We start from the raw sequence: 26,939 nt of genomic DNA, 5'->3' as shown, positions 1-26,939 counted from the left end.
TGAAACCACGTCTCTACTAAAAATACAAAAAAATTAGCCAGGCGTAGTGGTGGGCGCCTGTAGTCCCAGCTACTTGGGAGGCTGAGGCAGGAGAATGGCGTGAACCCAGGAGGCGGAGCTTGCAGTGAGCCGAGATCACGCCACTGCACTCCAGCCTGGGCGACAGAGCGAGACTCCGTCTCAAAAAAAAAAAAAAAAAGTTACTAAACAAGGCTGGGCGTGGTGGCTCACACCTGTAATCCCAGCACTTTGGGAGGCCAAGGCAGGTGGATCACCTGAGGTCAGGAGTTCGAGACCAGCCTGGCCAACATGGTGAAACCCCATCCCTACTAAAAATACAAAACTTAGCTGGGCATGGGTGCCTGTAATCCCAGCTACTTCTGAGGCTGAGGCAGGAGAATCGCTTGAACCTGGGAGGCGGAGGTTGCAGTGAGCCAATGTGGCACCACTGGACTCCAGCCTGGGCAAGAGCAAGACTGTCTCAAAACAAAAACAAAAAACAAACAAAAAGAAAACACAAAAAACATTACTAAACAAGATTTCTAGAGGGAATTAACAAACCAGTGCTTATTTACAAATAAACTAATACGCTAATTGCAGGAACCCTGATTAAAGCAGGCCTCTGTTAACACAAGATTCTTAGGATATACTTGGAAACAGGTGCACTGGAAACCACTGTACTGAGAAGTTTATGGGCTCAAGACTGAATTGGAAGCTAGGCGTGGTCGCTCATGCCTGTAATCCCAGCACTCTGGGAGGCTGAGGTGGAAGGATCAGTTGAGTTCAGGAGTTCGAGACCAGCCTGGGCAACACAGAGAGACGTGTCTTTAAAAAAGTAAAAAATGGGCTGAGTGCCTTGGCTCATGCCTGTAATCCCAGCACTTTGGGAAGCCAAGGCGGGTGGATCACTTGAGGCCAGGAGTTCAAGAACAGCCTGACCAACATGGCAAAACTCCACCTCTACTAAAAATACCAAAAAAATTAGCAGGGTGTGGTGGTGCACACCTGTAGTCCCAGCTACTAAGGAGGCTGATGTGTGAGAATCACTTGAACCTGGGAGGCGGAGTTTGCAGTGAGCCAAGATCGTGCCACTGCACTCCAGTGTGGGCAACAGAGATTCTGTCTCAAAAAAAAAAAAAGACTGAATCAGAATTTTGGCAACTAGGGTACAAGAGGGAAGGGGAGGAAGGAGGAAATAGACCCCAGTGGTCACCTCAAGGACACCCAGCCCCAGTTAGGTAACTGATATTAAGCCCCACCAGAGAGATGAGCAGGCCTGGCCACCTGGCTTTGGGGCTTAGCTGGGGAAACCAAGGCAGGCAGGGACAGCTGAAAGGGTTGGATGTTGACCTATAGTAATTTATAGAAGGTAGCACCACTGGCTTCATTTAACACACGCACAATCTGAAAAATACTAAACATGGGAAGGCCAGGGGGCAGAGGCAGCCATTCTCACACACTGCTAACAGCAGTGTAACTTGACTCAGTTCTTTTGAAGGCTAATCCATATTGAGAGCCATAAATACTTCCTACACTTTGACCTACTCTCCTAAGGAAATAATTCAAAAGAAGAAAAACAAACCATTTACAAATATGTTTAATAGCAGCATTTCTTTAAAGAAAAACAAAGTTCAAATGCCCAATAATAATTATGTTTAACACTTGGTACACATATAAATAGACAAAAGGCTGCGGAGAACACTGGATTTAAATAAAGGTGTTATGGGTATAATTAACTACAATTTATTTTATGAATAAATAAGAAAAAAGTCCCTGGCTGAAAAGGATAGTGGAGGTTTATTTCCCAATATTCTTCCATTTGGACTGAACCCCTGCCAACTAAGCAGACATCCCACTATTACACCAAAAAGACTGCTCTCCCCGCGAGCAATTACAATACATGACACCACTAGGCCCAATGGCTCAGAGGGAAGAGTGGCCTGTGGCTCTTCAATCTTTATCCAAACCTGGTTCTAGCTTCAGGAGCCTTTGGTCACCTGAGACTTTTTATTTATTAATTTTTATGAGACGGAGTATTGCTATGTTGCCCAGGCTGATTCTGAACTCCTGGGCTCAAGCAGTTCTCCCGCCTGGGCCTCCCAGAATGTTGGGATTACAGGCATGAGCCACCACACGCAGCCACCTGAGACTTTTTAAACAGCACCAGCACTTCTGGCTGGTTTGAACCTTAAATGCCACCACCCACCAGAGAGGAGGCTCTCACTAGATTCTAAATCTGTTATTTAATTACTTTTCAATTGAAAAACAAAACAGACAGAAGAAACTTATTAGAATAAGGCCACCTAGGAATGTTCTTAACTTTTCCATTCAGCTTTTGGCTGATATATGAAAATACAAATAAATACATCCTTTCCCCAGGTGCAAGGCTAAACCAGCAGCTCCAAGGGCTTGGTCTACAGTGCTCAGAAAGACACACTGCCTTAAAAGTCAGGCTAGTGCCCTAGCTCCGGTGGCCTCTGCAAATGAGGCCTTGCCAGTCGTCAGTGGACAGACACATAGTATCCAGCACCAGGCCTTGGGCCTTCCTGCTTCCCAGAGTTTCACAGGTAGGACGCATGTGAGGGGAGCAGTCCGTACTTCTGTTGGAGGATGGCTGTGGTACTTTCCAGGGCACTGAGGAGGAAACAGGACAGTTACCAGTCTGACTTCTCAGAAGTCCCGAGCCCACCAGAGGCTGGTGAGCAGGGACATCGAAACTGGCTAGCCTTGTTAAGCCCTGTTCATCAACCCTTGATGAAACCTTTTGAATCCTAAGAAAGCCAGGAAACTTAGTCCCACTGCAACCACCACTTCTCCAAACCTGGCCTACACTCCTTCAGGGCAAGATAGGAGGCACCATCTTTATCTTGTCAAAGCTTTTTTGCATCTCTCCAACCTCCCTCAAATTATTTCCCCACGCCACAGGAAAGAGACTTACCAGCCTGGACGAATGATGCCAAACTTCCCGGGCACAGACAAATCAACCACAGTTGAGCCAAGGCGACACTCGGGGCTCTGGCCATCCCCAATTTGTCCCCCATCAATAACCAAGGACAACTGAGGCCAGAGATCCTGGAACTCCTGAGAAGAGGGAGAAGGAAGAGCATGGACACTATCCCTGGTGTATCCAATAATGTCAAACTGCACGCAGTCATCAAAGGCCATATAGTCTTAAAACAGAAGGCACTTTCCTCTAAGCAGAGAAAGGAGCTTCATTTAGTTAAGGTCAACTGTGCCAAAGACACTGTATTCTATGAGGTTTGGAGGCCTCCTGGGTTAGCACTCCAAGTAACACCTATCTAGGGTTTAAAGAAAATCTTGCTATGTCAAAAGGAAATTTCACACATTGCTTCAGTTAGGGAAATATAAGTACAATGAATGGAGTTCTGGGCAGAGATACGGGCTCTAACTCTGGACTTTCCATCGTATCTCCGTGTGACTGCATGCAAGTTACTCTATCGAGGCCTACAAGACAAGTGGGCTGGACTAGATGATCCTATGTCCTCATTTCATTTGTTCTAATCTATGTAGCCAAGACAGGACTAGGATGATCTTTTCTTTGACCTGGCTTGCCGCAAAGATAAGAGAACAGGGTCAAGAGTCAAAAACCAGGTAAAAAGACCGGGCATGGTGGCTCACGCCTGTAATCTCAGCACTTTGGGAGGCTGGATCTCTTGAGGCCAGGAGTTTGAGACTAGCCTGGTCAACATAGTGAAACCCCGTCTCTACTAAAAATACAAAAATTAGCCGGGGGTGGTGGCACACGCCTGTAATCCCAGCTACTCACTCGGGAGGCTGAGGCAGGAGAACTGTTTGAACCCGGGAGATGGAGGTTGCAGTGAGCTGAGATGGTGCCACTGCACTCCAGCCTGGGCAAGAGAGTGAGACTGTCTCAAACAAAACAAAACAAAAAAAACTAGGTAAAAATCTGGTCACTTAATGGCTGCGTAACCTGGAACAAGTGATTCCAGCTCCTTCTAGCTCTAGAACTATGCTCCTGGATCTCAATGCGACTCTGATCAGGGTAGGAAGAGAAGAACATGGTAGATTCTGCATGCCACCAGCACTCAGTCTTTGGGCTATGAGGAGGATACTCCCCCTAGAACAGTGGACTGAATTGTTAACTGAGCTAGAGCTTCCCCAACCCCCCAATGAAGACACTGCAGTGGCAGTTAGGCCTGGAAATCTGGGACAGGAAATCATAAATACCAGTTACTGTGTTGGACAGGTCAAATGATTGCTGACAAGGTAAAAACCTCCCCTCCCTGTGCCACATCCCGATTCTTGCTCCTGGGGTACAGCCACCAGGACCAAGTCAAACCTGCACTCTGAGAATGGGAAGGGATGCTGAACTCTCACTTTCTAAGAACCCTGAGCCCCACTCTAGGTCTGGGAATGGAAAACCCATCGAATGGAGTTCTGAGCAGGGATACGGGCTCTAACTCTGGACTTTCCATCATATCTCTATGTGACTGCATGCAAGTTACTCTATCCAGGCTTATTAGCTGGATGTAATAAGCCCAAGGAAGGCCCAAGGCCTGATGCTGGATACTATGTGTGATACTATGTGTCTGGCCGAGTCTGGGGACACAATGTAGCTTATTACTACATTTTACATCTTAGTAATAAGAAAAAAACGAAATTTCTATGTGTCCTCCTTTGTTCTAATCTATGTAGCCAAGAAAGGATTAGGATGATCCTTTCTTTGATCTGGCTTGTGGCAGAGATAAGAGAACAGGGGCGAGAATCAAAAACTGGTTAAAAATCTGAGTCAGTCACTTAATGGCTGTGTGACCTGGAACAAGTGATATAACTTTCTGGAGGCTAAACTTCATCTTTTTTTTTTTTTTTTTTTTAAGAGACAGAGTCTCGCTCTAGAGCCCTGCCTGGAGTACAGTGGCACAATCTGAGCTCACTGTAACCTCTGCCTCCCAGGTTCAAGTGATTCTCCTGCCTCAGCCTCCCAAGTAGCTGGGATTACAGGCATGCGCCACCATGTCTGGCTAATCTTTGTATTTTTTATTAGAGATGGAGTTTTGCCATGTTAGCCAGGCTGGTCTCAAACTCCTGACCTCATATGATCCACCTGCCTGGGCCTCCCAAAGTGCTGGGGTCACAGGCATGAGCCACTGCCCTTGGCCTTCTTCATCTTTCTTTACAGCACTGTCGTGAAGATTTATAGCCTAACTGTGTTCTCCAGAAACTGTTATCTCCAGAAAAACAGGAAGACATTGTTCTTATCATAATCTTTCCTATTATTATAAAGACAGAAGAAAACACCAATTCTCCCCCTGGCTTTTCAGACTTTGAGATAAAATCTTTCAAATTTTTAAAATTTATATTGCCCCCCACCACCTCCCTGCCAGCTGGGCAACCTTCCCACTGTTGGCCCAAGAACTCTCACGCCTGGCCATCCCAGTGTACTATCAATGCCACTGATTCACAGAAAACAGTATGTGCGCTGGTGACATTTCCAGGGGAAGGACTGGGTAGACTCACCTCGACATTCAGAGAACTGGCCTGGGAGCTGAGGTTGGCACTAGTGAGAGCAAGCGGACCCTCAAACATCTGAGCCAAGTCTTGCATAAAGGCATGATCAGGAATCCGAATGCCTACAAGCTGTAAGGCAAGGGGAAAGGGATCATGAGAAAGGTTGGAAGGGGTAAGAGGGTAAGTCTTATCTGGATCCTAGTGAAAGCCAAGTGGCCTGGAGTCTGGGGACACAAGAGAAAACTTGACTCACAGGCGTAAAAGGGTTTAGGTCCTTGTTGAGCTCCTCCGAGCGTTCCATCACCAGGGTCACTGGTCCTGGCAGTAGGTCTTTCAGGAGCCCCTCAGGTACTCTCACACGGCAGTATCTGGGAAACATAGAAGAATAAATCCATTCAAAATTGAAGGGCCACTGGTGGTCCTTTCCTAGACTCTAGGCAGACGAAGGAAAGGAATCCTTCGAGCTTACAATGGGAGCCGCCTGTCTCCCTGCTTCACCTCCCTAAGAGCTTGAGCAGAAAGCAGGGCTCCAAAGGCGCACCCCTGGCTTCACGCCCATGTGCCTCTGGTCTCAGGGACTACAACAGCTGCACCGCTGTGATATCATGATAGTGGGATCAAGCTCCACGTTTTATTTTCTTCAAGGCATTCGCTATTAAGTTAAGCTACTGTGTTTGTTTGCTTTTTTCCCGGGGGCCTCCCCAATTAGCACAAATACGCCAAGGGAACAGGGTCCCTGCCTTTCTCGTGTGTTGCTGCTTCCCAGCAGCATGTAGTTCAGGGCCCGGGGCACGTTAAGTCCTCGGTACATACTTCCAGTTCCGGATTCCTTGGTGAGCCTGGACAAGCCCCTCCCGCTCTCTGCGCCTCAGTCTCCCAAGCCTGTCACCGGAAACCCCTCCCGCGGTGCCGCCCCCAGCGGGGCCGGGTCGGGGCGGCCTTACCTGTAGACGTCGGCCACGCGGCCGAGGCACACGGCCAGGGGCTTGGCCTCGCTGCGACCCTTGAGGCGGTACACAGCGCGCAGAGCCGCCGAGCAGCTCGCCGCGCAGGCCAGGCCGTACAGCGTATCGGTGGGGACGGCCACCACGGCGCCGGCGCGCAGCTCGGCCACGGCGGCCCGCAGCGCCTCGGTCCAGCCGGCGCGCTCCGGGCTCGCGGCCTGCACGGCCCCGCTCCCCGGGAGCCGCAACAGCCGGGCGCCGGGGGCCGCCGGAGCGGGACTTGGCGGGCGGAAGAGGCGGCCGCTCCGGGAGCCAGCAGGCCCCTCGCTCAACCCCACGCTGGCAGCCACCGCGGCCCTCATCCCCCTGCACCGACGCGCCGGAGACATCCGCCCAGGCCCGCTTCCGGGAGGAAGTGACGCCCCCAGCCAGCTTCCGGTCCAGGAGACTCGGCCCCACCTCTGCGCCGGGCAGCTTAAAGGGACCACGACCCCCAGGAGGATTGAAGGAGACCGGTGGGGACGGGGCGGGGCGCAGCCTTGCGAAGCCCTAACGCAGCGCTGGGGAGGGGGGCGGCCGAAAGGGGGGCGGTGGTCGGGCCGCGCAAGCGGAGATGGAATGGGGCCCGGGCTCAGACTGGTCACGGGGGTGAGAGGGGGCCCGTCGGGGCGGGGGGAAGGGGCTTGGCCCCGCGCAAGCGCCTGCCCTGACCGTCTGTCTCTCGCTTTCTCCCGGGCAGGGAGGCTGCCGGCGTGGACCGCGGGAAGGCGGGGCTGGGGCTCGGCGGGAGGCCACCCCCGCAGCCGCCCCGGGAGGAGCGCGCCCAGCAGCTGCTGGACGCGGTGGAGCAGCGGCAGCGGCAGCTCCTGGACACCATCGCAGCCTGCGAGGAGATGTTACGGCAGCTGGGCCGCCGGCGCCCGGAGCCGGCTGGTGGCGGGGTTAGTGCCCACCCTGGGCTGGGCTGGGGTGGGGTGGGGTCTGCCCACTGGCTAGGCTGGCCAAGCCCTAGCTTACCCTGGAGGGGGGAAGTATGTCTCCGCCGCTTTATCCCTAACCTCCTTTGATCTGGTGAGAGGTTTCGAAAAAGTTAATACTATCCAAATGCCAAATGGCCACATCCTTGTGGGGCCTAATCCAAGGCCTTGCCTCCCAGCCTCACTTTTTTCCTTTCTGTTCCAACTAGAACGTCTCAGCCAAACCTGGAGCGCCCCCCCAGCCGGCTGTCTCCGCCAGAGGCGGCTTTCCAAAGGATGCTGGCGATGGAGCTGCGGAGCCCTGACCATCCCCGAGCAGAATACCCTGACTTCTCTCCCTCCCCAGGGCCGGTGGCTGGACTCTGAACAACTCCCTTCAGTAAAGGGGCCAGTCTTCACTGGCAGTGGCTGGTACTTGGCTCTCAGCCTGGAGTGGCAGCTCTGCTAGCAGCTGGGTTCACTCCCACTTCATCCTGGCTGAAAGCAGTGCTGTGCTTTGAAATGCAGCCAATGAATACCCAGTCTGATTACCCAGATTTGGGCAGACCAGCAGTGCTCGCCAGAGTGGTCTGGCCTGCTATGGGGGATCCAGGTGGTGTTACATGTCCATTTCATGTTTTGGGGGCTTTTAGCCCCACAAAACACCTTCAGCAGAGCCTTGATTAAAAGGAAACCTGCAGACTCTCCTGGTGACCGACGTTTCCTTTCTGTCCCCTCTCCAAGACTGATGGCTGGGAAGGGGGGAGTGGTGGAAAAATGTCAACTATGGGCAGGGTTGGTAAGAAATGCCACAGATACTACCAGATTTAAATAAGCATTTAATTAGGATTTCATTAGTATTTAATATTGCTTTTTCAATTCCAAAAAGTTAAATTTTCACTTTTTAGCAGATATTTTAAAGTACAATATTAAGTTTATACAAAATGAGCAATTAAGCAAACACCATTATTTCACATTCTTCAAAAATACAAATTCATATTTATTCTTTTTTGGGTTTGGAGGTTTCTTCCTTTGGAAGTACTGAACCTGTAACGTTTTCACATCGCTCAGTGGAAGTCCGTTGTTCCCATGTTTCACACTTACTTTTACATAATCCAAATAAAACTATTTGGGATTTTAAAAGTTGTCACCAAGACCCCGGCCAATGATTAGTGTATGTCAAAAAAAAGGGCTCTTGGGGGCTCTTGCCTTTCCTGGCTAGAAGATCTCAGCCAGAAATTCAGCAAAAATCTGTTTCCAGCCACCCTCCCCAAATAGGGACTAGAAAGAGTTCACAGGAAAAGGGAACAGACACCTTGAACTCTGACCCCCACCCCCACATTCTCCAAAACACAACGAAGGATGTAGACTGTTGAGTCAAACAGCCCTTGGGAGGCCTGAGAGAACAGCAGGAAAAGGGCAAGAGAAAGCCTCTGACTTGGCACACTACGAGGATAACAAGGATATTGCAAAAAACACCCCTGGGTTTTGGTGCAAAAAGGTTTTATGAAAAATTTTCCCATAAGAAAAAGTAGAAACTGCATTGAGCTGAGAAAGTGACACTACATTATCACCCAATTTTTGGCCCAACAGGCACACCACCAAAAGGGCAGTGTGTGGTTTTAAACCTCAATTCCAGTAAAAAAGCTTGTACTATGTACACATTGACGTAAAGATCCAGTTTAATTTGCATTTTTCAGTGCAGACTGAGAAGCCCTCTCTTGAACAGGAGTAACAGTGAGAAATGCCCAGTGGTCGTCGGCTTCCCCAAAGGGCATCAGAAGAAATACAGGACCGTTTCCCTCCCTAAAAAACATGCAAGAGGAAACAGGCCAAAATGGCTAACCAATCAGAAATATGCTTCAGTTTTGTTGCCTCCACCCCCAAATATTAAGGAACAGACAATTTCTGATCTATGTCACAGCAGAACTATTTGCATATTGGATCTATGAAAATCTTTCTGCTTTGGCTGAAGTATATTCTAAAACTTGTCTATTCTATAGCCTGAGAATTGAAGATAAAATGGGAGAGGTGGAGTAAAGGAAGAAAGCTGATAATGATTCATGGGATGTAATGTTTGTTTATAGGATTTAATGAAGGCTGGAGGCCTTTTTGCTTAAGGAACCAACACAGGTAGTATGGGGAGCAGTATGGAAATGGCTCATGTTGCCCCCTGCCACCCATGCCTCCCCAAACATATTTCTGATTGGTGGTGTAAGACAATTGTAAACTCTTGAGAAATATTGTTGCAGTTCCACAAATCAATGGTTTCAATGACTCTGGAAAAGTCTTTAAGGACAATGGATGTGATTACAAATATAAAAGTCTAGAAGGTGCCAGGTTTCTACCTAGGAACAATCTGTTCCTTCCTTTCAGGCATCATTTTGTAATGGTGAAGAGGGAAAAGATGGCGAGAGACCAAGAAGTGATGAAAAAGGGCCTCAACAGTCAGCAGAAAACAGGACCCACAGCAGTTCTTCAGAGAGCCTGAGGGGGCGCCCTGGGGCACACAGGGAAGGCTTGCATAGATTGAGCGGTTGCTGAGAATGCATAATAGTGTTTCCCTATGGACAGTCTCACAGCACAGGGCTGATTGAGCGGAAAAACACGGCCAGGCCAGGGCCACATGGGACAACGACCATCAAGCTACACATATTGCACCAAGGTAAGTGCTTTTCTTTTCACACCTCAATTTAACTTTTTATTCTGAGCAAAAAATAAAACTTTGTGGAAAGTATATATATGTATATATACACACAAAAGAAATTGCAGCAATCGGGTTAAAGATAAAATAACCTAAAGTGCTTTTTTATTTTATTATTTCTTTAATATACCAATATGAGGTTCTGCAAACTTGTCCCTCTGGACACATTCAGCATTATACAAAGTCTCTCAGGAAAACCCACCCACCCTCCAATATCCCCATCAGTCCACAGCCTTGACCCTGAAAATAAAACTCTCCGATCTACCAACTATCCCAGAGGTGAAGAAGAGAAGCCCCTTGCCTTTTATTCAGAGAGATCTTCACATCTTAAGGCCCCCTCCTGGGCTTTGTACCATGATCTCCTTCTAAACGGAGGTGGAATTCAATAAATGACACCACTTCTGTCACCAAACTAGTGGTGCCCCCATGAGACTGGCCAGACCCTGCCAGGAAAGACTGGGCCACCTTCCCTCAATGCCCAACCTACCTGCCTGGGAAGGGCCAAGTTCACTAAGGCAGTTTGGTGGTGCCAGCCAGTTTCCTTACCACCTCCTAAGTCCATGAACCCCAATCCCTGGTGCTAAGCACCCTTTGAAGCGGTTGTCTAATTGGAGATGTTAGTAGGAGCTAGAAGATAACGTACAGGGTGAAAATGGTTAAGTTTACTATGGGAGGGGAAAAAGGCTTGATTTTTACCTGCTAGAATTCTACAAATCCTCCCTAACCTCACCCTAGGTTCATTTCCCAAGTTTGGGAAACCACACTCACCGTGAAGGTTCTTTCTGGCTCCAGCTTAGCTAGGGGCCCTCTCTTCTCCAAGGTCCTCGGCACTAGAGACCAGGCTTATGGAAGGACAGGTAGGAAAAGAGAACTGGAAAAGGAGGGAAAGAAAGACTGCCTATCCTGGGAAATAAACCTGATCTTCACAACCACTCACTGGCATTTTAAGCACATTCCTGATTTTTCAAAAGCTGATTGGATCTGATAGTCTCTCTTGTAATCTAAAGTCACCCTCAAAAGGCAGATACTTCAGCTTCTTCAACTGGAAAAATCTGTCAGCCTAAACACTGTTTAAGATGCTGCTTCGTCACCCCCGATCTTTGAGAGTGAAAAGGCCACTGACCTGGGTAGGGCCCAACATGAGCACAGCCCTGGCTAACCAAGAAGAGTCGCTATTTAAACTGTGGGTGCTTCAGATGTCCTTCCCTGGGCTCCTATTTCCCACTTCCGCCCCAGGGAACCCAAATCCCAGGTGACCACAGGATGGGGATATGGGAAGGTCATTACTGCCCTCTGATACAAGCTTACTTTGGGGTCCCATCACTACTCTCTCAGAAGTTGTAAACAGCAAGGGCCCCACCTCAAAACTTCCCATGGGTGCGAGGCCCAGAGACAGCCAAGGACAACTCATGCTCAGCAGTTGGTTTTCCAGGAGGACTAACCCACTGTGTTAATAGGAAATTCCTCCTTCCTTATCAACTTCTGCTGAGGTCAATGGTCAACAGAAGCCACAATCCTTTTGGGGAAGGGAGTGCAGAAGGTCAAAAAGAAGTCAATTCCCTAGACCAGGCATGGTGGCTCACACCTGTAATCCCAGCACTTTGGGAGACTGAGGCGGGAGGATCACCTGACGTTGGGAGTTCGAGACCAGCCTGACCAACATGGAGAAACCCCGTCTCTACTAAAAATACAAAATTAGCCAGGCGTGGTGGCACATGCCTGTAATCCCAGCTACTCGGGAGGCTGAGGCAGAATTGCTTGAACCTGGGAAGTGGAGGTTGCGGTGAGCCAAGATTGCGCCACTGCACTCCAGCCTGGGCAACGAAAGCAAAACTCTGTCTCAAAAAAAAAAAAGAAGTCAATTATTCTGGCTAGGGTCCTGGAATGAGAAATTGGCTGCTTGTAGTTAAGATTTCTTACTGCCATTTCTCCTCATGGCAGTAACAACATTCACCACCACTGCCCTCTTTGTCTGTCCCTGAACATCCTTGCTAAAGGCAGGGAGGGCCTCTGGCTCCAAGGTAAATTATCTGTTCTCAATAATATCTTGGCTGGCCCTGAGCAATGGCTCAGAGAACAGGAGAGTGACCAATGCAGATCCCTTTACATCAGGGAATGAAAATGCAAGGCAAAATTATGGCTGCTTCCTGCCTGACACTGTTGGCTTAGAAGAGCAGCCTTGTTTGTGGAACACCACTCCTTGCTCAGGGCAAGGAAAGGGCTCTTTGGAGGCAGAGGCCTATTCTGCACCTCAGGCCATGCCTGGCCTCTGAGCTCGGTGAGTTTGGTCAGCACTCACGACTATGTTAATATAGCCTGTTGAGGGAAACTTTTCATGCTAGTATGGATTGTATCTTTTATTTTAAGAGGCAATGACTTGGAGCCAAAGGCAGACATATGGATATAATTCTATAACACACACACACAATTTTTTCCTATAACACAACTTAATGAAACATTCCAAATGAGATAACTTATTGCAACATTTCAGGCTTTTTGGTGGAAAGGGAATTTTTTTGTTTTGCTATACCCTGAGTAGAAGATCATCGTTTTGTGTTTCTTTTTTTTTTTTTTTTAATAAATCACATGACTAAGCTGAGCAAGTCACATCCTTGTTTGCACTGTATGAGGCTGTATGCAAAATCCAGAGGGGGGCAGAGATGGAGGGGGCAACCCAAAGCCTGGCTGGAACCTGGAACCAGGACACCTGGCCTGCCAATTACATGCCACCTCATATGAATTCCCTTAAATCTGCACCTTCTTCTGATAAGCAAAATGCAGCCCTTCTGCTCTGAGGAAGAAAATACCATTAAAAAGAAGGCAGACCACCAAACAGCACTGGCCATAAGCCACAAGTTCACTCTAGGACAAAACAGCGATGTTCCCCAAGGAAAATTCACTGCGATCTGCAAGCCCTGGCAACCAACCGAGAGAAAGAACCAGGAAGGCAAAGACAGTGATCATGTTGCTAGAGCCTGCTTTGCACACACGTCATCAACAGACAGCAGTCAACAAGCTGCCTAGGGCCTCTGCAGAGCCAGATCAACCCCACAGCCTGTGAGCCAGGCCTTAAGCTGCCTATTTGTGCTGAAGCGGGCTGCAGAACGACCCGTGTTATCCACCCTGAGCACCACCAACACTAAGCACAAATGACAACACCATCTCACCTGAACCCTGTCCAACTCACAGCTGCCTCACTGGCCTTTGCCACTGCCCTCTCTGATGGAGCAAGGGTCTGGCCTTCCAAGCAAATGTCAGCCTCAGATTCAAAAGACACATAGGAAGGAGCAACACCCAACACACTGAACTCTCCTGCCCGATCCACAAAGACCCCAGTGCAAGCGATGGGCAGCATCAGATTGATGGAAACCACACCCTTTCATTTAGAATTTTTATGCACACAAGTAACCTTAGTTTCCAAGTTCACATGACAACAAGCAAAAGTGACATACAGTGCAGCCAAACAGTTCACTTATAACTTAGCTTTTTTTGTTGTTTTTTTGTTTTTTGTTTTTTTCCAAAGAATAGTTCCTTAAAATGGATGCTCCTGGGATGTGAATAAAGAAAATACGTCTGAAAGGTGAGGATTTCAAACAGTAGATTTCTTCATCCTTCAAATTTCTGACCCATGATGGCAGGCATTGTACCTCATGCCTCCTGCTCACCCACTTTTCCCAGAGGTGAGCACACATGGGCCCTTCACTTGGAGAAGCTGCTGGTGAGGCCCATCTCCTCCTCCCCCTGCAGTAGTGCTTCAATGGGAATCAGATTGGACGGGGTGTCCAGGCTCTGGAGGGATAGAAACTCTGACACATCCATGGCACTTAATGTTTCTGTCTGAGGGTCTGAAGGAGTCTCTGCTTGTCGGCTTTGCTCACAGGAGGAGGGCATGGTAGAGGATGATGACCCGGGAACAGGGGCTGAAGAAAAAGTCTGCGCTGGGAGCTGCAGGCTGGGCCCATCAGGAGCCTGGGGGCTCGGCTCTGGAGGGGGTGGGGAGGAGCAGCCCTTTCTCCTGCTGGATGCCCGCTCCTTTGCAGAGTCCCGGCATGCACACTGACACTGACATGCCTCTTCTTGTTTGATGATGATCACAGGAACACTGAGGCCAATCTGCTGGACAGAGCTCCCTGCGAGAGAGGCAAGAGAGACTGCTCTTCAAGTAGCTGCAGGGGCAGGAGCATGAGGGACAGGGATACATGGACTAGGTGAGAGCAGAGTGCCATGGGAACCATGGGAAGGATGTTGCCACACTTCGGGCTTCGTTCTGCTTTAAATTGGACCACATGCCCTCTGAGGTAAAAGAGGGACACTCCCCAGCCCGAGACAAAGTCCCGTTTCCTTAGAAAGTCACACACACGATCTAGATGCACCCTGTATTTCCAGCTTCATTTCCAGTCATTCTCCATTGCACCCTCCCTGTGGAGGCCTACTTTTCCTGACACGTTCTTTATACCCCTGGGCCTGTGGGCTCTTCCTTACGACTAAAATCCCTGGACACCTCTCTTCTGGAGAACTGACACTCATCTTTCAAGACGTAGCTCACTCCCCCACTCTCTGTAGGCCTATGCAGAGGACTAGCTTGGATGAAGCCGGTACCCAGCCTCCCGGCACACATGCACAGTGCTGCTGTTTTCCTTCCACACCTCTCTCCTTGCGGTACAGGACCTGCTTGGTTCTGCCTGCCCAAGAGACTCTGAGCTCCTTTAGGACATCTTACTCATCTCTCTTTCTCTCATGTGTTGTACGAACACTTGCTCCATATTCAGCCAGGCTTTGTGTGTCTTGACAGAGCTAAAGACCAATGGGCAGGACGAGGTGCAGTGGCTCATGCCTGTATGTAATCCCTGTACTTTGGGAGACTGAGAAGGGAGGATTCTTTTGAGCCCAGGTGTTTGAGACCAGCCTGGCCAATATAGTGAGACTCTGTCTCTACACATAATAAAGAAAAATTAGGCCGGGGGTGGTGGCTCATGCCTATAATCCCAGCACTTTGGGAGGCCAAGGTGGGCAGATCACTTGAGGTCAGGAGTTCGAGACCAGCCTGGCCAACATGGTGAAACCTTGTCTCTACTAAAAATACAAAAATTAGCTGGGCATAGTGTTGAATGCCTGTAATCCCAGCTACTTGGGAGACTAAGACATGAGAATCACTTGAACCTGGGAGGCAGGGGTTGCAGTGAGCCGGGATTGTGCCACTGCAGTCCAGCCTGGGCAACAGAACGTGACTCCATCTCAAAAAAAAAAAAAAAAAGAAAGAAAAAAAAGAAAATTAGCCAGGCATGGTGGTGGAGCATGCCTATGGTCCCAGCTACTTGGGGGGCTGAGGCAAGAGGATTGCCTGAGCTCAGGAGGCCCAGGCTGCAGTGAGCTGTGATCGTGCCACCATACTGCAGCCTGAGTGACAGTGAGACCTTGTCTCAAAAACAAAACAAAACAAAGGCCAATGGGCAGGAGAACAGGGTGGGAACGGGGAGGCCTGACAACTAGTGATTTGGTTCCACCACAGATTCACTTATAACCTTGGGGGAGTCAATTAATTTTTCTGGGTCCCAGTGTCTTAATCTATAAAATAAAGAATTTGAATAAAAGGAACTTTCAGCTCTATATGTGTCTCTGACCCAGATGCTATTTCTTCATTACTGTAATTAGAAAAGAGTCCAGTGAATTAACAACTGCCCTCTTTAGCATTAGCTGTGATTCAAAAATTTTTTTCTGGCTACATTTTAAAGCTGTATCTGAAAGGGAAAGAACTGTTACTAGTTAAAGAATGTTAAACACGGTATTTTGGCCAGACGTATACTAACTTCTAATAGTTGTGAGAATATGAAATACTCTAGCCAACAATACAATGTGAAGAATTTAACTGAGGCTGTTTAAAGATTTTTAAAGTTTTAGAAACTGGGACAAAGCAATAATTAGCTGTGCCTCAAGGGACCCACAGAGTTGCCTTCTCTTAAGGCTAACATGGAATTACATACCTGGGCTACTGGCTACTGGTACTGCAGTGGTAAAAAACACCTTCTCAACTTTAGATGCTTGCTGCTGAAAAAAGAAAAAGAAATCTCATTTATAGCCACTGTAATATGGCAGATCCCCAGGGACCTGAAGCCTCCCCAACTGTAATGGTCATCCAAGAAGACAGAAAACCCTTAGTGTTCAGGGATTTTTGTACTGAGTGATGTTTTGTTTGTGCTCTGACATGAGGTCACTGCACTGTTTGACATTCAGTGCTGACAACGTAGTTAGCTTTGTACGCTACTAGTTGGCTGGCTCCCAGCTGCCTAATCCAGTAGGTTCTGTATCCAAAGGCTCCTCCTCCTCCAAGGTTGCTTTTCTCAAGCAGATTGTCTTCTCAGAGGGATCCCAGGGCTAGCTTTCCTTCAGGCTCTCCACATTCCCTGCTGCCCCCTAGTACTTCTAAGAAAGCTGGAAAGTTCTTTTTTTTCCCCTCAGAGATTAAGCTGCATGCCAAGGACAGGTTAAGGCTTCCTCTCACAGGCAGACAGCCCTGTAAAGGCCTTGTGCTGTAAGGTGCACAGCATAGTTCAAGGGTGGGCCCTGGATTCAGCCACACTTGGATTCAAGTCCAAGCTCTGCCACTTATTAGTTGTTGGTGTTGGGCATGTGATTTAACTTCTTAGAGTCTTGTTTCCCCACCTGTAAAAACAGGAATAATAACTGCTATGGATGGAGTATCTGTCCCCTCCAAAACTCATGTTGAAAGTTAATCCCCAGTGTGGCAGTATTGAGAGGCTGGGTTTTTAAGAGGTGACTGGGTCATGAATGAATTAATTCACTCATGGATTAATGAGTTATCATGGGAGTGGGACTGGTGGCTTTATAAGAAGAGTAAGAGAAGGAGGGTGTGGTGGTACATGCCTATAGTCCCAGCTATTTGGAAGACTGAAGGAGGATCACCTGAGCCCAGGAGTTCAAGGCCAGCCCAGCCTGGAACATAGTGAAATTCTCTCTCTTAAAAAAGGCCAGGCGCAGTGGCTCATGCCTGTAATCCCAGCACTTTGGGAAGCCGAGGCGGGTGAATCACAAGGTCAGGAGATCGAGACCATCCTAGCTAACACAGTGAAACTCCGTCTCTACTAAAAATACAAAAAATTAGCCGGGCATGGTGGCAGGCGCCTGTAGTCCCAGCTAATCGGGAGGCTGAGGCAGGAGAATGGTGTGAACCCGGGTGGTGGAGCTTGCAGTGAGCCGAGATCGCGCCACTGCACTCCAGCCTAGGTGACAGAGCGAGACTCCATCTCAAAAAAAAAGGCCAGGTGTGGTGGCTCACGCCTGTAATCCCAGCACTACGGGAGGCCGAGGCGGGCAGATCACAAGGTCAGGAGATCGAGACCATCCTGGCTAATACGGTGAAACCCCATCTCTACTAAAAATACAAAAATTAGACGGGTGTGGTGGCGGGTGCCTGTAATCCCAGCTACTCGGGAGGCTGAGGCAAGAGAATGGCGTGAACCTGGGAGGTGGAGGTTGCAGTGAGCCGAGATCACACCACTGCACTCCAGCCTGGACAACAGAGTGAGACTCCGTGTCAAAACAAAAAAAAAAAAAAAATGAAGAGGAAGAGAGGCCTGAGCTAGGATGTTCAACCCCTCGCCATGTGATGCCCTGTGCTGCCTCAGGACTCTGCAGAGGGTCCACACCAGCAGGGCGGCCCTCCAGATGTGGCCTCTCAACTTCGGACTTCTCAGCCTCCATAAATGTAAGAAATAAACGTATTTTCTTTATCAATTACCCAGTTTGGGGTATTCTGTTATAAGCAACAGAAAATGGACTAAGACAATAACCAAAAACCTCTTCAAAGGCCTCTGTGAGGATGAAATGAGATGATGCACGTAGGACACTTGGCACATGGTGAACATTCAGTAAACATTCATTATTTAAGGCCGGGCGCGGTGGCTCACGCCTGTAATCCCAGCACTTTGGGAGGCCAAAGCGGGCAGATCACCTGAGGTCAGGAGTTCCAGAACATTATTTATATTATTACTAAGTAGGACTATAAACCCATGCCCAGAAAATCACCCTTTTCGCTCTAGTATACTTCCTATTACATGGGCTAAAAGGTTTCCACTTTCTTGAAGTCTTATCTTGAGGCAGCTTTGTCTTTTATCTCGCTAAAAAGGAAATTTAAAATTGCCTCTAAGATGAGTGTGGGAGGAAAGTGAAAGCTTCTGGCTTCGTTATAGCAGATGACACTATAAAATAATAATGGAGGCTGGGCGTGGTGGCTCACGCTTGTAATCCCAGCACTTTGGGAGGCCGAGGTGGGCGAATCACCTGAGGTCAGGAGTTGGAGACCAGCCTGGCCAACATGGTGAAACCCTGTCTCTACTAAAAATACAAAAATTAGCCAGGCGTGGTGGTGCGTGCCTGTAGTCCCAGCTACTTGGGAGGCTGAGGCAGGAGAATTGCTTGAAGCCAGGAGGCGGAGGTTGCAGTGAGCCAAGACTGCACCACTGCACTCCAGCCTAGGCAACAGAGCAAGACTCTGACTCAAAAAAAAAAAAAAAAAGGAGAAGTGAGACCCATATTTAAATATCTGAAAAGAAAACGGATGACTTGTTTCACTCAGCACCCCAGGACAGGGCCAGAGAAAACAATAAAAACCACATAGAGGCGGGCTGGGTCACAATACTGGAAAGCCCTTTCCAATGACTCTAGCTATCTAGAAATGGACATAGGCTCTCTAGATCTAGACGGGGTTGGCACCCTAGTTCTGGAATTTGAGTGTTCCCCCTGTTGAGCCCCAAATTGCCTTTCTAGTGTGTCTAATAGTAGCATACATCCACCTCTAGGTTCTCCAACTTAGTACATCCTTTTCTCCATCTAATTCCTACCCATATCTCAAGGCTGACCTGACCTGTATGGCCACCCAACAAACCATTAGTGTCTGAACCCCTCAACGCAGTGGCCAAGAGCCACCAACTCTGGGATCAATCTGCTTATGCTTAAATCCCAGCTTTGCCACTTGTGAGCTCTGTGAACTTCAGCCAGTCACTTAACCTCTCTGGACCTCTGCTCTCCATTGGGAAAATTAGACCTACCTCCTAGAATTGTTGTAATATGTTAAAATGTGTTTTGTGTGACATATAGAGCTGCAGCTATACAGAGATAGTAAAAATATCAATGATTGCTAGGGGAGGGGGAAGTGGTAGAAGGGATGAATAAGTGAAGGACAAGGAATTTTAAAAAATGTGAAACTATTCTGGATATTGTTTAATGGTAGATACATGACATTATGCATTTGTCAAAACCAATAGAACTGTACAGCACAAAGAATGGACCCTAAACTATGGACTTTAGATAATAATAATGTATCAATACTGGTTCATCAGTTGTAACCAATGTACCACACTGTTGCAAGATGTTAGTAATAGGGGAAAAAAACAAGATGATAGGGAGAAAAAACAATAATAATAATAGGGGAGGGCTGGGCATGATGGCTCACGCCTATAGTCCCAGCACTTTGGGAGACGGAGGCAGGCAGATTGCTTGGGTCTAGGAGTTCAAGACCAGTCTGGGCAACATGGCGAAACCCCATCTCTACAAAAAATACAAAAAATTAGCCAGTCATGGTGGTGGGTGCCTGTAGTCCCAGTTATGAGGCTAAGGTGGGAAGATGGCTTGAGCTCAAGAGGTGGAGGTTGTAGTGAGCTGAGATCGCACCACTGCACTCTAGCCTGGGTGACAGAGCCTCAAAATATATAATAATAATAATAATAATAATAATAATAATAATAGGGGAAACTAGGGGTGGGGAAAGGGTTTATGGAAACTCTCTGTACCATCTGTTCAATAAAGTCCAAAAAAAAGTAATCTAAAAATAATGTATGTAGGTAATAACTGACACATTGCAGATCCTCAATTTTAAAAAATATGTAGCACAATAAGTCCTTACACATAGTAAGGACTCAATGAATAATAGCTGTTGATGTTTTTTAAATTACCATTATTAGTATTTAATATTTAACCTACTGGTAATATTAACTTTCTTTTTGGCATTTTTAGCCTCTTTAACTAGAATATATGTTTTTATAAAAAATAAATCATGTTTTTTCTCTTTTCTGTATCCTCCAGATACTCAGTGTAGTGTCTGGCAAATATTAGGCTTTCAAAGTTGTGAGATTGGCCATCCTGAGACAATTCTTCACCATGAAGCATTAACTGAATGACCAAGTCATTTCCCTAGTCATCAAGACCAAGTACTTCCTCAGAAAATGATTCTATGATGGGCTGTGGGAGCACAAGTTAGCTCTCTGACTTGGCCACTGCTGTCTGGTGCCATCTGACTGGGTCACATCAGTCCCTCACATCAGTCTGACTCTGCCTTGAAAACAACCTTTTTCTGGAATATTCTGGGACCTCTGGAGTTTGCTGACTGCTTTTTTATACTAGATGATGTGATTAGATTCCAGTATCAGTAGGAATATTTGTTTGAGTGCCTCCTGCTAGATAAAGACTGTTTCTCTGCCTCCTTATTATAGGTACTGACCACAGCATTTCCTACATTTATACCACTTGATTATGTGGAAAATGACTAAAAGGTAGAATTACATGTTTCATGGTGGATATGACAGCCACTTTTCCTTTTGAAGTAAAAGTTTCTCAACATGTCACCTATGTAAATACACTTCACCCCACTGGGTATATTCATACATAATACTTACAATTTGTTCTTGGTTTTGTGGAGAACTGGTGGCACCATTTAATATCCATTGTAAGTTCTGTTCTCCCATGACTAGGCTGGACTGCAGGATAGCTGTGTTGGGAGTTGGGGTGATGGTTATTGTGGGATTATTAGTTAGGACAGAGTTGGCACCCAGGGGCAGAGTCTGGACCATGGCTGGCAGGGGCTCAGTAGTACTTTGTGGTGGGGCTGGTGCTGCCACAGCTGATGCCACTGCCGCTGCTGATGCAGAAGCCCCAGCAACAACAGAAAGTCCTGGTACGATGGGCTGCGGTGCCTGGGGGTGCGGAAGAAACTCTTGATGATTAGCAGCAAACTGTGTGCTGTGGGGAACAGGCACTTCTGGAGGTTGTAAGAGAGCAGGGGGGTTGCCAAATGCAGCTTGCTGGGAGCCAGGTCCTAGGGAGGGAGCAGGCGGAGGAGCAGACGGAGCTGAGGCAGGTAGTAGAGGCTGGGGTGGCTCGGAGAGGCCAGGCTGCAGTACAAGTGGAAGAGATAAAGATGCTGAATTTCCTGTGGATGGCGGAACATCACTGACTGACTCTGCGTCACCATTAAAACTTTCAATCAAGGAAGCTGGCAAGAAAAAGAAATAGAAATATATATACATATCCCAAGCCTTAGATGAGCCACAAAAACAGTCATTATGGGCTAAACAAAACACAGCTGAAGTCCACTGAGCTGATCTCTTCATAGCTAGCAGGCCAGCTTTCTGTCATTTTCATTTAGTGACACCTCTGGTCAAAGTATCACGTTTCACCATCAACCTCACTTCCTAAATGTGAAGACCCAATATAGTTCTAACCATTTAAAAAAGTATCTTAAGGCTTTTCTGGAAAAGAGACTAAACATCCTTTTTTGACATGACTAGTGACTATACTTTCTGACTAATGGGAAGTTTTACAGACAAATTTTCATGAAACACAGTATGATATATGCAGCTGAAGTTTGTGGATTTGTGGGTCCTGTCCATTCATAGACAGTGTATCACATCAGAAGAAAGAGCTCACAAGGCTGGGCATGGTGGCTCACGCCTGTAGTCTTAGAACTTTGGGAGGCTGAGGCGGGTGGATTGCCTAAGCTCAGGAGTTTCAGAGCAGCCTGGGCAACATGACAAAACCCCATCTCTACCAAAAATACAAAAAAAAAAAAAAATTAGGTGGGTGTGGTAGCACGTGCCTGTGGTCCCAGCTACTCAGGAGGCTGAGGTGGGAGGATCACTCAAGCCTGGAGGTGGAGGTTGCGGTGAGCTGAGATCACACCACCGCACTCCCATCTGGGTGACAAAATGAGACGCTGTCTCAAAAAAAAAAAAAAAAAGTAGAAGAAAAAGCTCACAGCTCCTCCCCATTTTGGTGGTTTTACAGCCAACAGAAGATTCTGGGAAAGGAGATTCTCTTCTTCAGGACTGAGGGAAGTAGGGGAAAAGATGGAATTAAACTGAAAGACCCAAACTTTCTGACCCTTTATAGAAAGCTCACTTCATTTACGCTAACTAGAATGATTCATTGTGCCTGTGACTCAGTGTGTCAGCAAGTGCTTAGATGTGAGTAGAAAGAGTCCGTGTGACAAACCTGTCTGTTGAGGATCTTCCTGAATTGCCGTATCATCTGAATTCTGGAACATTGATTCAAAGATGATTGCTGGTGAAATTGTGCTGAGGTCCTGGCCCTGGGTCTGATGGAGAGAGACAAAGATGTGAGATTGGCCATCTCGAGACAATTCTTCACCATGAGAAAACACATTCAAAGCAGCAGAACTAGAATGAAAATCTTTTGATATGCATCTTGTTTCTACCTTCTGCTATTTAAAGTAACATGTATTTTCTTAAGCCACTAAAGATTTGGGTCCTCAAATACTTTATTTTTATTTATTTATTTTTTAATAGAGACAGAATCTCACTACGTTGCCCAGGCTGGTCTTGAACTCCTGGGCTCAAGCAATCCACTCAACCTCAGACTCTTAAAAATGTTAGGATTACAGGCATGAGCCACCATGCCCAGCCCCTCAAACACTTAAAACAGGAATTGGCACACTATGACTTGCCAGTTGATTTCCTGTTTTTGTAAATAAAGTTTTATTGGAACACGGGCACATGCATCCATTTATATATTATCTGTGCTACTTTTGCTACAATGGCAGAGTTGACTAGTTGTGACAGAGACCATGGAATCAACAAAGCCTAAAATATTTACTGTCTGGCTCATTACCAAAAAAACCTTGCTGACTTCTGATCTAAAAGACCAAATCTTACATTAAAAAATGAGATTACAGGCCAGGTGTGGTGGCTTATGCCTGTAATCCCAGCACTTTGGGAGGCTGGGGCGGGCAGATCACCTGAGGTAAGGAGTTCGAGACCAGCCTGGAAAACATGGTAAAACCCCGTTTCTACTAAAAATACAAAAATTAGCTGGGCATGGTGGCAGGCGCCTGTAATCCCAGCTACTTGGGAGGCTGAGGCAGGAGAATTGCTTGAACCTGGGAGGCGGAGGTTGCAGTGAGCCAAGATCGCACCACTGCACTCCAGCATGGGTGACAGAGCAAGACTCCGTATCCAAAAAAAAAAAAAAAAAATTATATAATATTCATTACCCTGCAACTTGCTTTCCTCATGTAATAATAACATTGTGAATATTTTTCATAATATCTATGATATTCTAATATGTATGCATGGTAATAAACAAGACAACAATGATGAACAATAGTGATACCTTTATACTTAATAAAAGGTCAGAGGCATTAAAAACAAAAAGGTAAAATGTGAGGGGGGAGACCCAACACAATGTCCTGAGGGCCTGCCTCCCCACAGGCACTAACTAAAACAAGCACTCTTCACTTTAGTTCAGGGAAGGGGAAAGACTACAGTTCTTCTATCCATGGTCAACCTCCAATCCACCTCTACCCCTACAGTTTGTAGGGCAAGAGTGGTAAGGGCAACTGCCTACAAAGTCCAGAGAGGGAACAGAAATACGTGAAGCAAGGGAGGTGGGTTGTGGCATACTGGAGAGAATGCATGCCAGTCACCTCAAGGGCTTCAGCCAAATGCTGCCATGGGAATATGCAGGCCAGGGATTACCAGAACTCAAGTGGCAAAATTTTGACTTTCTTTTTTTTGAGACAGGGTTTCTTTACTCTGTTGCCCAGGCTGGAGTGCAGTGGTATGATCATAGCTCCCCGCAGCCTTCAACTCCCGGGCTCAAGTGATCCTCCCACCTCAGCCTCCAAGTAGCTGGGACCACAGGTATGGGCCACCACATCTGGATAATTTTTTAATTTTTCTGTAGAGATAGGGTTTTACTATGTTGTCCAGGCTGGTCTGGAACTCCTGGGCTCAAGAGATCCTCCCACCCCAGCCTCCCAAAGTGCTGGGATTATAGGTGTGAGCCACCACATCAGACCCAGAAATTTTGATTTTTACATGAAATCTACCAACTTGTAAATAAAAGCAAGTACAGTTGACCCTTGAACAACATGCGTTTGAACTGCACAAGTGGACTTACACTTGGGACTTTTTTCCACTTCTGCCACCCCTGACACAGCAAAACCAACCCCTCCTCTTCCTTTTCCTCCGCCTACTCAATGTGAAGACGATGAGGATGAATCACCTTTACAATGATCTACTTCCCCTTAATAAATAGTAAATTTATTTCCTCTTCCTTGTGATTTTAACATTTTATTTTTTCTAGCTTACTTTAAGAATACAATACATAATACATATAACATTCAAAATATCTGCTAATCTAAACTGTTTATGTTATCAGTAAGGCTTCCAATCACAGTAGGCTAAGGCCATTGCTAGCTCAGTTTTGGGGGAGTCAAAAGTTATACTAGGATTTGGTTGTGCAGGGGGTTATGGGTTGGGAGGCCAGCACCCCTAGCCCCTGTGTTGTTCAAGGGTCACATGTAATTGAAAATAACTTAAACACACTGTATATACCAAACTAAAACCTCTTTTTAGGGCAGATCTTGCCCTAGTGCCAACATACGTTTTAAGGTCATTTTGTAACAACTCTGCTTCTAGAAGGCAGAACTCAGAAGGATCACTTTGGGATTGGGCAGAAGTGTGGTGATGAGTGGGGCTGTCCACCAATCTAGAAGTGCTCAAAGATTAAATTGCCCACTGGAGCCAAAAGGGAGCAATTCTTTTTTCCCCCCCCTTTTTTTGAGACGGGGTCTAGCTCTGTTACCCAGGCGGGAGTGCAGTGGCGCAGTCAAGTCACTGCAACCTTGAACTCCTAGGCTCAAGATCCTCCCCTAGACCTCCCAAGTAGCTGAGACTACAGGCGCACGCCACCATGCCTGGCTGCTTTTTAAAAATTATTTTTAGTAGAGATAAGGTCCTGCTACGTTGCCTAGCCTGGTCTTGAACTCCTGGCCTCAAGCAGTCTTCCCAAAGCACTGGGATTACAAGTATGAGCCACCACCACCAGCTGATGATTCTCTTCTACGTCTATCAGCTGAAGGAGGGGAAATTCAGTGATTCCTTTTTTTTTTTTCTTCATTTCAGTGATCCTGATTGCCAATATGATAGAAGGTGAAGTCAGAAATTATGTGAGGCCAGGCGCAGTGGCTCACACCTGTAATCCCAGCACTTTGTGGGGCCGAGGCAGGCAGATCACTTGAGGTCAAGAGTTCGAAACCAGCCTGGCCAACACAGTGAAACCCTGTCTCTACCAAAAGTACAAAAATTAGCTGAGCATGGTGGTGTGTGCTTCAAATCCTAGCTACTCAGGACGCTGAGGCAGGAGAATTACTTGAACCTGGGAAGTGGAGGTTGCAGCGAGCTGAGATCAAGCCACTGCACTCCAGCCTGGGTGATGGAGCGAGACTCCATCTCAAATCTATGTGGGACAACTTCCAGCTTCCAGTCCGGACAGAGTTAAAACTCATAAGCCAATAGTGTGACTTTCAAATTTTCATTGTGACACAAAGTAAGAAATACATTTTACACTGTATATACATACATTCTTCATATTATATACATATCCATATGTGTAACTGAAACAAGTCTATGAAACAGACCTTATCCTTACTATGTGCAATGTCCTCTGATTTTTTTTCTATTCTATTGATGTCTTTGAAATGCTGATTATAAACCACTATTTTAAAACCCAATGAAAAGGTGCAATCCAGTTTGAAAAATAGTTGACTAACAACTACCACTGAGCATAAGCTTTGCAACCTCCTCATAGTTGTTATTATTATTATTATTATTTGAGACAGAGTCTCGCTCTGTTGCCCAGGCTGGAGTGCAGTGACATGATCTTGACTCACTGCAAGCTCCGCCTCCCAGATTCACGCCATTCTCCTGCCTCAGCCTCCCAAGTAGCTGGGACTACAGGCGCCTGCCATCATGCCCGGCTAATTTTGTTTTTTGTATTTTTAGTAGAGATGGGGTTTCACCGTGTTAGCCAAAATGGTCTTGATCTTCTGACTTCGTGATCCACCCGCCTCGGCCTCCCAAAGTGCTGGGATTACAGGCGTGAGCCACCACGACCAGCCATAGTTATTACTTTTGTTCTGTTTATAAATCATTATAGGTAGTAACATAATTAAAAACGAATGAGCTATATTTGTCAATGATATTAGGTTGGTGCAAAAGTATTTGCAGTTTTTGCCATTACTTTCAATGGCAATTACTTTTGACCAACCTAATACCTCAATAATACTAGGGAAAAGAAAAGGAATGGGCTTGTGTGCCTCCAAAACATATGTACAAAAATGTTCACAGCAGCACTATTCATAATGGCTCCAAACTGGAAACTACCCAAAGGCCCAACAGGAAAAAGAACAAATATTGGTATATTCATTTAGTGTATTGTGGTATATTCACTTAGTGTAATATTGTTCAACAAGAAGAATGAATGACCTGTAACTGTATGTAATAATATGGCTTAATTTCTTAAACATAATGTTATGAGAAGAAAAGCCACACATAAACAAGTATATGATTCCAATCATAAAAGCATTAAAAAAAAAAAAAACAGGAAAAACTAATCTTAGTTGTAAATCAGAATAGTGGTTGTCTGCAGGGAGAGATCATGGCTTTTGAGGGTATGTGAGGGGGGGGCCTCTGGGGTGCTGGGAATGTTATTTTGTTTGTTTTCTTTTGTTTTGAGACAGAGTTTCGCTCTTGT

The 26,939-nt window shown here is 46.8% G+C and overlaps 3 protein-coding genes across 6 annotated transcripts in view; 1 reads left to right on the top strand and 2 right to left on the bottom strand.

The window, feature by feature from the left end:
- Nucleotides 1-1,581: 1,581 nt before the first annotated feature.
- On the bottom strand, nt 1,582-6,872 carry YRDC (yrdC N6-threonylcarbamoyltransferase domain containing). Its single transcript, XM_034961656.3, has 5 exons — nt 6,435-6,872; nt 5,744-5,858; nt 5,500-5,619; nt 2,939-3,081; nt 1,582-2,634 (listed from the first exon to the last, which is right to left on the bottom strand). The coding sequence occupies exons 1-5, from the start codon at nt 6,821-6,823 to the stop codon at nt 2,562-2,564; spliced, it is 840 nt and encodes a 279-aa protein (XP_034817547.1). The 5' UTR covers nt 6,824-6,872; the 3' UTR covers nt 1,582-2,561.
- Nucleotides 6,817-8,097, top strand: C1H1orf122 (chromosome 1 C1orf122 homolog). 2 transcript variants are annotated; one of them, XM_034961663.2, is made up of 3 exons: nt 6,817-6,949; nt 7,174-7,375; nt 7,621-8,097. In XM_034961663.2, exons 2-3 carry the CDS (start codon nt 7,328-7,330, stop codon nt 7,714-7,716), a joined length of 144 nt encoding a protein of 47 aa, XP_034817554.1. In that variant the 5' UTR covers nt 6,817-6,949; nt 7,174-7,327; the 3' UTR covers nt 7,717-8,097. The 2 variants fall into 2 exon arrangements, with proteins under 2 accessions (XP_034817554.1, XP_034817551.1); XM_034961660.3 differs by having other exon boundaries at nt 6,948-7,082.
- Nucleotides 8,098-8,216: 119 nt separating this feature from the next.
- Nucleotides 8,217-26,939, bottom strand: part of MTF1 (metal regulatory transcription factor 1) — a 50,628-nt gene continuing 31,905 nt past the window's right edge. For all 3 annotated transcript variants that reach the window (XM_003815482.5, XM_063608681.1, XM_055095195.2), the window contains 4 exons: nt 22,377-22,479; nt 20,783-21,378; nt 16,076-16,139; nt 8,217-14,224 (listed from right to left, as the gene is read on the bottom strand). In XM_003815482.5, the coding sequence (XP_003815530.1) occupies nt 13,794-14,224; nt 16,076-16,139; nt 20,783-21,378; nt 22,377-22,479 (1,194 nt within the window). In that variant the 3' untranslated portion in view covers nt 8,217-13,793. The remainder of the gene's footprint in view (nt 14,225-16,075; nt 16,140-20,782; nt 21,379-22,376; nt 22,480-26,939) is intronic.

The sequence above is a fragment of the Pan paniscus genome, chromosome 1 (assembly GCF_029289425.2).
Source record: "Pan paniscus chromosome 1, NHGRI_mPanPan1-v2.0_pri, whole genome shotgun sequence".
NCBI lineage: Eukaryota > Metazoa > Chordata > Mammalia > Primates > Hominidae > Pan > Pan paniscus.
The sequence above is the reverse complement of the archived record's forward strand: the minus strand, read 5'-3'. Positions and strand labels throughout refer to the sequence as shown.